Source organism: Hippichthys cyanospilos, chromosome 20 (genome assembly GCF_059441005.1).
Source record: "Hippichthys cyanospilos isolate Australia breed blue-spotted pipefish chromosome 20, RoL_Hcya_1.0, whole genome shotgun sequence".
Classification (NCBI taxonomy): domain Eukaryota; kingdom Metazoa; phylum Chordata; class Actinopteri; order Syngnathiformes; family Syngnathidae; genus Hippichthys; species Hippichthys cyanospilos.
In genome coordinates, this window is record NC_142388.1 from 9254348 (window position 1) to 9266071 (window position 11724).

Here is an 11724-nt window from a genome sequence, read left to right on the forward strand (position 1 = left end):
TTGAAGGCATGCGGAAAAGCTCAACGGCTGATTTAAGATTCGAATGATAACAGGTTGGGTGTACTGAAAACGAAGATTGGAAGATTTACGGTTTCAACAATTTAAAGTTTCTCAATCCGGTTGAATGTGGTTTTAAGGTAAGATGGAACGTGTATAATCATCTTACTTTAATATTTGTGACGCATTTTTTTTCTGCCACAAGCGTTATATGGAACGTTTGACTCCAAACAGTTAAAAGAGCTAAACGCTAAAAGTTAGTTTGGATGGAGTTTAATATAAGCATTTGATGAAACAAAAAAATTTATTGTTTCAACTTCAGTTTCAGGCTCTGCGTTTGCGTTGGTCACAAGAACAGGAAAGTTTTTAAAGCTTTTTAGTGGCTTACACTTAGTGCTGCTTCCATAAATGTCCACCAGGTGGTAGTATTTAATCATTTACCTCCAATGATTTTGGCGAGTAAAAAGATCGTCGTTAAAAACACGACACACTTTTCATAGCTTGGCAGATTTTTTTTTAATCAAACGTCTTTTAGTTTTAAAAACTTGGTCCAAAAGTTTCTTCTGAATTAATTCGACTTCCTGTCGATGAAAAAAAAAGAAATCGATGACGTCACATGTGTGCCCCTCTGAAAGTGCATCAGGGCTGGACGCAAAGCAGAAGACCCTTCCGTTGAAATTCAGGCGAACGGAACCGGCGTCCAATTCCATCAACTTTACTCGGCTTTCTTTTTCTTGATGGCGCTCATGCGAGGTATTTATTATTTTTTTGCCATCAGTCATTAACGTCTCCTTTTGGCATTAACGGTCTTGTTTGTAATCCCAAACCAAATTGATTTCGACTGAGTCATTTGGAGCGAGCACATTTTTGACCAAAAACACACGACATTTACAGGTGAAACGTTTCAAAGTTCTTCGGGATTCTTTTAGGGTTCACAAATCGCAGCATTTCAATTTAGCGGCATTGATATAAAAACGGCATTTCGGAATTGAAATCGTCTTTTCATTTATGGTTATACAGTATTTGCTAAATATTATTCCACCTGGTCTCCGATTTTGTCAGTTTAATTTCCTATGAAATGTTTTGTTTTGTTTTTTCAAGACTTTTTGTCACGTAGCCTTCTCTTGTGTATCGTTAAATTATTTCTCTTCGTGGAAATATGATCACAAACACTTTATTTGACATGTACTCAATTTTTAATCGTTAAATTAGTCTGCTTTGTAGAAATATGTTTGACAAAATGTAACCAAAATAATATAAGGTGAAGCGGATTTTACAATACTTTTGAACAGTGGTTCTAAAATGTGATTTTTAACAAGGTTTCTGCAGGTATCGCAAATATAACTGAATGGCTTTTAAATGCCATAACAGCGGAAATAGTTTTCTAATCAACAGCAAATGAATTGGAACTTAGTTTACCAAAAAATAAGTGATTTTGATACTTAATTTATTTTCTGATTATCCTGAATAAAATACACTTAGATATACTACAAATATATTTCCAAAGTTTGATTAATCAGATACAGAAGAAAGTGTCATTTTATAATGGATTTTTACTTGGGTGCAGGATACTGCCACAATGCTGCTTTGAGGTTTTTAGCTCGTATTCACTTTTTTTCCATGTATTCCACAGTGAGGATGGCATCTGGAGACATGTGAGGAGAAGGACAAGTGTTTCAACTGTCCCCCCCCCCAGGAGAGGGCGCCACAGTTCGGCAGGAATGTCCTCGGAAAGCAGCTCGCCGCCGCCCGATGGCCGACCTGCCGTCTCCGCCCCCGGCGTCTCCTTCCTGCTCCAGATCGGACTGACCCGGGAGCCCCTGACCCTGGACGACGGCTCCGACCTCTCGCTGTCATCTCTGGCCGAGCTGGTTTGCGTCGTCCTGGATCACAAGGTACGATGCTAACCCCCAAACCCAAATACGAAGATGTGTGCGTGTTTTCTCTTGAAAAGATTAGCGTTCTATGAAATGTCTGCTAATGATTTCTCAAGTGCAGCGCAGCATTTGGGGTAAGGTTTGCGCTGCCCCTGCTGGTCAAAGTATGTCAGGGCCTCTCCTGTCATTCCTTCAACCCTTTGACAGTCAGGAGGCAAAGATCACCCCATGGCTTCGAGGCCTCACGTGACCTGGAAAGTGTGCGAATGTGTGTGTGTGTAGCCCAGTTAATGGCAGATTAAAGACAGACTAGCTGTGCATTAAACACTTGCTTGCCCATTAAGAGACATTGCTAGCACGTTTTTTTTTTCCCTAGAGGTCAAACCAAGGGCAAACTAATCATGTGGGATTATTATTTTGCATCTTTGGAGCGTGTGTGTGTGCGTTTTCCCTCTCTCATTCCCAAAACATGCTAGGGTGTTAGCTTTAGCGAAGCTGAATAAATGGTTTCTCCTGGTCAACCTCAGTTCCCAGAATGCAACTTCTTGCGCATGCGCGACAAGATCCTTCTCTTCCGCCATGACTTGGACTCGGACAACATCCTGCAACGGGTCGGCGCCGTTGATGACATACGCCAAGGCGACCTGGTCCAAGTGGTGGTCTCAGGTTCGCCGCCGTCATTTTTCGTCATGTGAAAAACATCGTTGGCGTCTGCCCGACGCTGACGTGGCGGCCTTCTCTCATGTCAGTTCTGGCCTTGCCCGAAGACGTCCAGATGTCCCCGCACGTGCTCTCTGTGCACTCGTACCGCGCGCCCGCCTTCTGCGACCACTGCGGACAGATGCTGTGGGGCCTCGTACGACAAGGCCTCAGATGTGATGGTAAGGCGCTTCGCCAAGGTGTATTTTAACATTTATGTTCATATTGCATGACAGGGAAAGAATGGAGGCAAAGATGTTTCTTCACACACAAAATGGGGGAAACAAGGGCACAGCAGAGTTCTGACAATGATGTGGTGAGCCTCAGGCTCAATGCTAGGGCCTTTGTTGTTTTTATTGAATGATGTATCATTTTTTTCGGGGAAAATTCAACTTAATAAAGCCATCTTTTTCGACACTTCTCCTCAGGCATGCTGCGGCCTATCCCAGCCTTCTTTGACCAGTAGAAGAGGCTTACCCTCAACTGGTTGCCAGCCAATATTACACATAGACAAAACAACCATTTCACACTCACTTACACACCAAAGTGCAATTCGGAGAGTCCAATATATCTACAGTGCACCTTTTTAATAAGTGAGTAAAATAAATCAAAGGCATAAATAAACTGGAGATGAAAATTCCTCTACTCCGGCGCAGGTTGTGGCCTGAACTTCCACAAGCGTTGCGCCTTGAAGATTCCGAACAAGTGCAGCGGCGTCAGGAGGAGACGAGCCTCCAACGCCTCGCTGAGCGCTTCTCTCGCGCGCCCGCCTTCCGGAGACTTCCTGAAAGCTTGCGGCGCCCCGAAGGATGAGGTAAACGAGACGCTTCATTCTTCGGCAACAACCAAAAGCCCTTCGTGTGAATTCAAGTGGGACACGTTATTTTTTCCTGTGACATTATGTCCTGATGAGACATGTTCATGTAGAGGTAAACGCTCACTCACATAGCAGCTAGTCTAGCGGTTAGCTAAAGCGCCTAAAGGCAAAGCAGTGGATTTTCCATCCTCCTCTTTCACACAGCCAACAAAGTCATTTCCATTCATGCGCGCACACAGCTGATTGCATCAGGGTGATTAACGGATACTTAATACTATGGAAATAATAATAATGATCAAGATAAAATACTGTATAATATATATATATATATATATATATATATATATATATATATATATATATATATTTATTTACTTATTCAATACCAAGAATAAATATACAGTCAGGATAATTTTGAATTCAATTTCAAATGGAGTGTGATGCTCTATTGTTTTTGTGTCTGTGTAAGCAGCACCGCCCCCTGCTGGCCGTCAGCAATTGTACGCAGGACAAGACTGCCCCAGGCTGCGTGAAGCTGCCGCACACCTTCTCGGTGCACACGTACAAGCGGCCCGCCGTGTGTCAGCACTGCAAGCGAACGCTCAAGGGACTTTTCCGACAAGGCCTGCAGTGCAAAGGTCAGAGCGCCGGTCCCGCCGCAACTGCGCCTTTCCGACGCTTCTGACGTGCCGCCCCTGCTTCAGATTGTAAGTTCAACTGTCACAAGAGATGTGCGGACAAAGTTCCTCGAGACTGCATGGGGGAGGTCCACTTCAATGGGGGTGAGTCCACGTCAAGTATGACATGCAAAAGAAAAATGACGAATGACAAAGTGCACCCATTTACAACTTAAATCAAAGGCAAACAATATTTTATGCAGGACTTTAACACAATTTAGCAAAAAGTTCTTTTTCTTCTAATTAATTTGCTCTTACTTTGAAAACTGTGCTTGTTCCTTTCCACATCATTACATTCACATTGTTGATACCTTGAGGAAACCCTGCTAAAAGTTAACGTACTCCCTGATGCGCCTTCACTTTGTTCACCGCTGATAAAGGGCACGTGACTTCATGTGTGTCTTGTGTTTGAGAAGGAACATCCAGTCCCACCCTGGATGGCGAGCCCACCATGGAGATGGACAACGGCGACGTCGGCAGCGACGGGGGACACAGCGCCGACGAGCAGGACCGTGGGTCTGCGTTGGAGCAGCGCAAGAACTTCAAGGACCGATCCTGCAAGGACGGCGAGAAGGATGACGAAAAGGACGAGGAGACGGTGCCAGCTATCAGGTGACGTGCGTGTCCATCAAAACACGACTGTGTTCCTGCCGATGTGTCATTTTTTGCAGCGGGTGGGCTCCCTCTTACATGTTCCAGTTTAGACCATCGAAATTGAACATTTTTAGGACGGAAGAAAGTGAACGAAATCATTGTTTTCTGGTGTGTGTGTGCGCGTGCGCGCACATGTGCAAAAGCAGCCCATCGACCAGCAGCAACATCCCTCTGATGCGAGTGGTTCAGTCCATCAAGCACGCCAAGAGGCGAAGCTCCACGGTGGTCAAAGAAGGTTGGATGGTCCACTACAGTAGTCATGACAACATGGTTAGTGTACAAAAACACACACACACACGTGTGTGTAACTTCACACCAGCGTGACCTTGACATGTCCTTGCAGAGGAAGCGACATTTCTGGTGTTTGGACTGCAAAAGTCTTACGCTTTTCCAGAACCACAACGGAGCCAAGTTCTACAAGGTACATAAATTAGAGACTAGATTTGGAATTGACTTTTTCATTTAGGCTAAGCTAGATCTAGATCCAATTCAAACTAAATTGAATTTAGTCTATTACAGAATTGTTTTTGATAAGATTTTGATTCGATTTATTTGAGCTTCAGTCCAAAACCAGCTCTAGATTTGACTTTGACCATTCGGTTCCGATGTGCGTCCTCAGGAACTGTCCTTGTCTGAGATCCTGCGCGTGGAGACGTCGCAGGAAGAGGGCGGCCCGACGGCGGGCAGCAGCGCACCGTGCTTCCGCCTGGTCCTGGCGTCCGGCGCCGTCTACTACGTGGGCGAGGACGACGGCGGCGCCGCTCGGGAAACGGGTTGCGGCTGGGAGAAGGCCATCCGCAGGGCCATGATGCCACTCGCGCCCAAACCAAGCATGGACGCCGGAAAGGGGCGGGACCACGGTGAGACACCGTCATGCCCGATCCTTTACAGCCGCCAGGAGACGCCATCTGTCAGTCACACTGACATGATTGTGATTGAGGGGATTTCAGGGGATTTCATGCTTCATCTCGCTGGCTTTTTGTCTGGAATTAACAAAAAGCTTTAACTCCTTTTAGTCCTTTTTACCTGGTTAGTGTTTTCCCTCCCTCTTTGCAATCACATTAAACACGCCATTACGCTAATGCACATTATGCAACACACTTAATTTTTACTGTCCCCCCAAATGACAGGAAGCACTCGTTCTAAGAATAGGAAGTGCTCCTCACGAGTGAATAAATAAAAGCTGTGCGTAAACATTTGACCCAAATGTAAGCCGGGCGGTACAAAGCAGCCTGGCAAAATCGATAGCGTTGCTTCAATGGAAATTCACCGGCAGGCAAGAGCTGCGCTGCCTTTATTTTGGAAAACAGGAAGTGGAGAAGGCTTTTACTTTGTGAAACAAAACCCCGCAAAAATTGTGATGTTTCCACAGAGGAGCTTGCTGTCAGCATATCAGTTTGTAACTCGCAGATTCAAGAAAACGTGGTGAGTTCGTACACTTAGGACCAACAAAGAAAAGTCATTCGTCATCTTCAGCTTCATTTGAATGAACTTGCTCGTCCTTTTTCCAGGACATCAGCTCCGTCTATCAAATATTTTCTGATGACGTTCTCGGTTCAGGACAGTTTGGCGTTGTGTACGGAGGTAAGCGACTCGGTGTGTGTACTTATGGAATGCGGGCTCCCTCTAGTGGTGGGCAAAAGAAGTAATCGCTCGCAACTGTTAATTTACATTTGGAACGACTACGAACTAATGAACATTTTCAAAAACATTTCAAATTTGCTGTGGACTGAAAAGGACAGTTGCTCATTGGATGATCAATCACAGCTCACGCGTTGGTCACGTGCTTGTTACCTGTTCCGAATTGTATTTTTCTGATGATTGTGTTTATCTCATGTTTGTTGTGGTCGCACTCAGGCCAACACAGAAAGTCCGGTCGCGACGTGGCCATCAAAATCATCGACAAGATGAGATTCCCCACCAAGCAGGAGAGCCAGCTGCGGAATGAGGTGGCCATCTTGCAGGTATGGCTCCCACTGCTGAATATCACACTCAAGGAGTTCTGGCACTTTATATGCACGTTTTATGGTCAATTTTATGTAATATTTTGCCTGACGTGCTCTGTTATAACTTTTTTTTTAAATTAATTTTAACGATGGTTCTTTTCTCTTTCACTAGAAACTGAAGCACCCCGGCATCGTGAACCTGGATTGTATGTTTGAGACCCCCGAGCAGGTGTTTGTGGTCATGGAGAAGCTCCACGGTGACATGCTGGAGATGATCTTGTCCAGCGAAAAGAATCGCCTGCCGGAGCGTCTCACCAAGTTCTTGGTGACACAGGTGAGCACCGCTAGTTATCCACCTAACTAGCTTGATGATCTATTCACCTAGCGATCTAATTTTTTTAGCTAGCTCTACCTAACTAGCTATCTTATTTATTGATCAATTCTTGCTAGCTATTTTAGCTATCTACCTACCTAACTAGCTAGCTTGTTATATATCATTCTGTCTGTCGACTGTTTTTAATGTCAGGCTGCCCGGCCACATAAATTTGTAAGACTGACTCATCAACCAGCCACAAAACTCCTCCTCTTGGAAGCAAATAATGTTTTTTTGGGTTTTTTTGTGCCCTTTGTGGTTGCTGCTGCATGTGCAGATCCTGGTGGCCCTCAGACATTTGCACTTTAAAAGCATCGTCCACTGCGACCTGAAGCCCGAAAACGTCCTCCTGGCCTCGGCGGATCCTTTTCCTCAGGTACGAACTCAATAAATGCAAAGCGCACCGCCTCTTATCACTCTGTCTCAGGTGAAGCTGTGCGACTTCGGTTTCGCCCGCATCATCGGCGAAAAGTCCTTCCGCCGCTCTGTGGTGGGCACGCCGGCCTACCTGGCGCCGGAGGTTCTTCGCAACAAAGGCTACAACCGATCGCTGGACATGTGGTCGGTGGGCGTCATCGTCTACGTCAGCCTGAGCGGAACCTTCCCCTTCAACGAGGACGAGGACATCAACGACCAGATCCAGAACGCCGCCTTCATGTACCCGCCCGCTCCCTGGAAGGAGATCTCCGAGGATGGTAAGCCGTCCGGAAGCTTCTCTCATTTCCGGGCCAAGTTTCTTGGTTTTATTATTTACTATTTGTTTATTTGGATGAACAAATTATAAATTAAAACATTAAATTAAAAAAACAGACATCTCTCTTTAAGCACCGACCTGTACCAGGGCGGAAAATAATGTCAGCTCAGTTTCTGATTGGTTTGGAGGTCCGCTGGCTTCTGTCATCCGCTGTCATCTTGTTTCCATAGCAACCGACCTGATCAACAACCTGCTGCAGGTGAAGATAAGGAAACGCTACAGCGTGGACAAATCCCTCAGTCACCCGTGGCTGCAGGTAAGCCGCAGGAAAAAAAGCAAAATCCAAACCAAAGTCAGACTTGAGTCCGGTCCTCCAGGACTTCCAGACCTGGAAGGACCTTCGGGAGCTGGAGACGCGACACGGCGAGCGCTACATCACGCACCAGAGTGACGATGCGCGCTGGGAGGCATTTGCTAGCAATGGAGGCCAGAACAGGGCGCAATTGGCCCAATTGGACCATGGGGAGTCCTAGTCCCCAGGCGGACTTCTCAAAGTCCAAACTAATCTCCTAAAAGTTGCCAGGGTTGATCATCTTCACCTCAGGTACCTCTTCACTCTTTTATTCTTGCCCGGTTCTGAAGAAACTTACCTGTTCTGTGGAGTCCTCAGGCGAACCGGATCTCGGTAAAACCGGCGACAGGCGGCTGCGCCGGTGTCTTTTTCTCCAGCTTGAGCCCGGTGGCCATTTTGGGCTTTGCCAAGCGGCTTGGGTGTAATAAACCAAAGAACAGGAAGCGATGGCCCATCTTGGCGCCGTCCGTCAGCGCCTCGTAGCTCCTCATCAGCTGCTCCTTGGTCGACTGGTCGCTGTTCCTTAGCAGGACCTGGGCAAGGGAAATGGGACCAGAGATTTATTCCATATCCTACTAGTGGACTGGACTACAAATTACCAGGAAGAGCTCACTGGCCTGCATTCGCACGTCGATGCCCATGTTCTTCAGGAACGTCCTCTGAGTGACCGGACCCAAGCAGGCCACGCCCCTTCCTGCCACACGCCGCACGTAGCTGAAATCCACGTCCGCCGTCAGGTCGGCGCAACCGGGAGACGCCAGGACATCGTGTAGACTGTGATCTTTGAAACCCTGATGGGGAAAAGGCGGAACGACATCACACATGGCGGCCAATCAGAGATCGGCGTGATGAGGCGCATCTACCCGGAAGGTGTCTGTCTTGGTGCCGTCGTGACCGTAGTCGGCAATCAGCGCCGCCCCGCCATCCTCGGCGACGCGCCGCGCCAGCTCCTGGATGATCACGCCACCCTCGGCGCAGACCTCCACATGGTCGCGGTTTTCGTCAGCCTGCTCGTCGTCGCACGTTTTTTTTTTTTTTAACCACACAGAGCACACACAAAAGACCTAAATCATCTTTCTAATGTATAAAATGCAAAACTGCATTGATTTAATTTTCTATTTAAATGAATAAATTTTACATATATATATATTTTATAATATATATATATTATATGTATATATTATATGTGCCCCATATTTGAAAATGAAATGTGACCCTTGAGGACAAAGGTCTGCTCATCCCTGATCTGAAGTCCCAATTCCCCAAGTGTTCAACTTACTTTCAAAATTACTTTGACATTATAAACGATGGTACAATGATAACCATACAACTGAATGCCACACCCCTTGCTTGTTCACATGACCCCAGAAGACAGCTACTGACCTGCACCAGCGTGGTGGAGGCCAGGGTGGGCGACGGCGCCACCACGAACCTCAGCTGGCCCGGCTGGTCGGGGTCCACGTCTACCATCACCTCGCGCCAACCTCGCTTGGTTCTCTAGCGACAAAGAAAGAAAATAGCCTTTGTCCTCCTAGTATGCGGAGTAATCTTGTTGGTACCTGGAACTTGTGTATGGGAAGCGCATCAAAGAACTCGTGAGCCAAAAAGATGCTGAAGCCTGGATGTGAAAACGACAGAAAATTCAACATAGTAAATGTATTTATTGTCATAATTTGTCCAAAAATTAGCCTCATGTTATGCTATTGGGGACCTTCTCTGCCTTTTTGTACATTGAGCTTACCAGGCGGGACATCCTCCAAGCGGCGGTACCAAGACACGGGTAAACCCGCGGCGGTTCGAGCGTGCCTGTAAACGGGCTCGTCCTCCGGCTCTACCTCGCCACCCTCGCCGGTCCCGATCAGAGTCTGCGCCTGCAGACGACTCAGAACCGGACTAACCTCCACCAGATGCAGCGACACGGAAGCCGCGCTCAGTACAGGCTGGAGCTGAGTGAAAACCTGCCAAGCAAAAAATTAGGACTTTTCCCGCAGAAAAATAAAATTCATACTCTTACTCGAAGAACGTCACTGGCCAAAGATCCTTTTCCTGGTCCCAGTTCCACCAGCTGGAGCTGTTTGGGTCGACCAGCTGCCATCCACTCGCTGACCACCCACACGCCCAGCAGCTGCACAAAAAGCAAGAAAATTAGACCCGTTTTGGTGCCAAGGAAGTATTGTGAAGTGAAATTTACGGACCTCTCCGAAGATCTGACTAATCTCTGGCGATGTGATGAAGTCTCCATCGGCTCCCAGCATGTTCTTCTTCACATAATATCCCTGAAGGGAAAGAAATTATAAGACGCCTCGTGGTGCAAATGAAAAAAAAAATCGCCAACCCACCATCACAGGGTTGGTGAGCGCCTCCCTCATGTATTCGGCCACAGAAATGGGCCCGGTGGCTTTGATTTTGGACGTCAGGTGGCGCAGCATTGACGATCCGCTCGAGTCCTCACTTGAAGATGAAGATGAGGAGCTCCAAAGTCTGGCGCTCGCCACTCGCCATCGCACTGACAACAAAGAAACTGTTCTTGAAATTTTCGCTCCATCTCAACTCACTTATCACTGAACATTATGTTCCAGATTCAAAGTCAACATGCGTGATTTGCTAGTAAAGATGACAAGTTCAATCGTTGATGCTGCCTCACAAAATCAAGCCCCGCCTTTTAAAAACCACACACATTCAAAGTTACAGATACTACAGCGTAGAAATGTGGGAATGGGAACCCAAAGAGGACAATCATATTACCTGCACCTCACAAGCATATTTTGTATTGGTATTATGCGCAGCGTTTTAAAATAAGTAAATGAAAGCTACTTTTTAGCCATCAACACAATTCTTACCTGAACTGATAGAAGGAATCAACTTTAGCAGTTGCTGTGTTTTGGCTGCACAGAGGACGCTCATTTTTCCAATGTTAAACCAAAAGAATACTGATCTTCAATCAAATGTTATTTTTATAGTACATTTAACTTTCCGCGAATTAATCAACATTTACGAGGAGCGTTGGCTTTAGCACGGTTAGCCATATGTGCGTCAAGAGACACAAGACAAAATACGATTAATGCAGGGTTTGTTTCAAATTTGAAAGACAAATTAAGTTAGAATGTTATGCCTGAGTCGTGTGGGCTGGAAAGTCCTTGTTGGAGGAAGACCCCTGTACACGTGCATGTGCAATGGAATGACGGACAGAAAAATCCGCTGTCCTTTCACAATTAAACAATTACGAAACTCATTTTAAGAAGTTGGTCCCACTTCTTACCTTATGCAGTGTTTCTTATTTTGATGTATATATATTGTATTTAGCTTTCTATTTATTTGGAAGCTTCGTTTGGCCCATTTGTGGTTAATGTTTGGAATCAAGTGAATTATTTTGAAAGTTTAGTCTGTATGCAGTAAAACGACAAAATATCAAGTGCAACAAGCCTATTGATTGGACGAGCTGTGGTACGCTTTCGGTTCAGAGTTGAGCTCACTGAGGCATGGACGCCTCCTGTTTCGGGAAATTAAAAGCTAAACATAAATCGTCACTTTGACTGTGGGAGTATGTTTTAAATTTTTACAAATGGATTCATAGTTTTACTCCACCCGTGTATGTCTTTAAAAAAAAAACACTAATCGGAAACGACCTTGTGACGTCA

The 11724-nt window shown here is 46.0% G+C and overlaps 2 protein-coding genes across 7 annotated transcripts; one reads left to right on the forward strand and one right to left on the reverse strand.

Moving 5' to 3' along the window:
- Positions 1 to 637: 637 nt before the first annotated feature.
- LOC148407275 (serine/threonine-protein kinase D3-like) lies at positions 638 to 9231 on the forward strand. Of its 4 annotated transcripts, none has more exons than XM_088404104.1 (19): positions 638 to 750; positions 1631 to 1892; positions 2402 to 2540; positions 2624 to 2755; positions 3230 to 3387; positions 3863 to 4028; positions 4095 to 4172; positions 4484 to 4679; positions 4865 to 4991; positions 5065 to 5142; positions 5341 to 5581; positions 6094 to 6146; positions 6233 to 6305; positions 6579 to 6685; positions 6840 to 7001; positions 7318 to 7416; positions 7468 to 7735; positions 7965 to 8050; positions 8112 to 9231. In XM_088404104.1, exons 2-19 carry the CDS (start codon positions 1719 to 1721, stop codon positions 8265 to 8267), a joined length of 2493 nt encoding a protein of 830 aa, XP_088260230.1. In that variant the 5' UTR covers positions 638 to 750; positions 1631 to 1718; the 3' UTR covers positions 8268 to 9231. The 4 variants fall into 4 exon arrangements, with proteins under 4 accessions (XP_088260230.1, XP_088260232.1, XP_088260231.1 ...); XM_088404106.1 differs by having other exon boundaries at positions 6094 to 6143; XM_088404105.1 differs by having other exon boundaries at positions 4868 to 4991.
- ndufaf7 (NADH:ubiquinone oxidoreductase complex assembly factor 7) lies at positions 3718 to 11271 on the reverse strand. Of its 3 annotated transcripts, XR_015863889.1 has the most exons (12): positions 10927 to 11271; positions 10426 to 10592; positions 10282 to 10362; positions 10101 to 10211; positions 9828 to 10044; positions 9646 to 9704; positions 9470 to 9583; positions 8950 to 9093; positions 8704 to 8877; positions 8385 to 8619; positions 4410 to 4622; positions 3789 to 4161 (listed from the first exon to the last, which is right to left on the reverse strand). XR_015863889.1 is itself a non-coding variant. In XM_088404109.1 (11 exons), the coding sequence occupies exons 1-10, from the start codon at positions 10988 to 10990 to the stop codon at positions 8401 to 8403; spliced, it is 1350 nt and encodes a 449-aa protein (XP_088260235.1). In that variant the 5' UTR covers positions 10991 to 11271; the 3' UTR covers positions 3791 to 4161; positions 8385 to 8400. The 3 variants fall into 3 exon arrangements, 1 of the variants encoding a protein (XP_088260235.1); XR_015863888.1 differs by having other exon boundaries at positions 3718 to 4161; positions 4410 to 8619; positions 10927 to 11269; XM_088404109.1 differs by lacking the exon at positions 4410 to 4622 and having other exon boundaries at positions 3791 to 4161.
- Between the last annotated feature and the right edge of the window lie 453 nt (positions 11272 to 11724).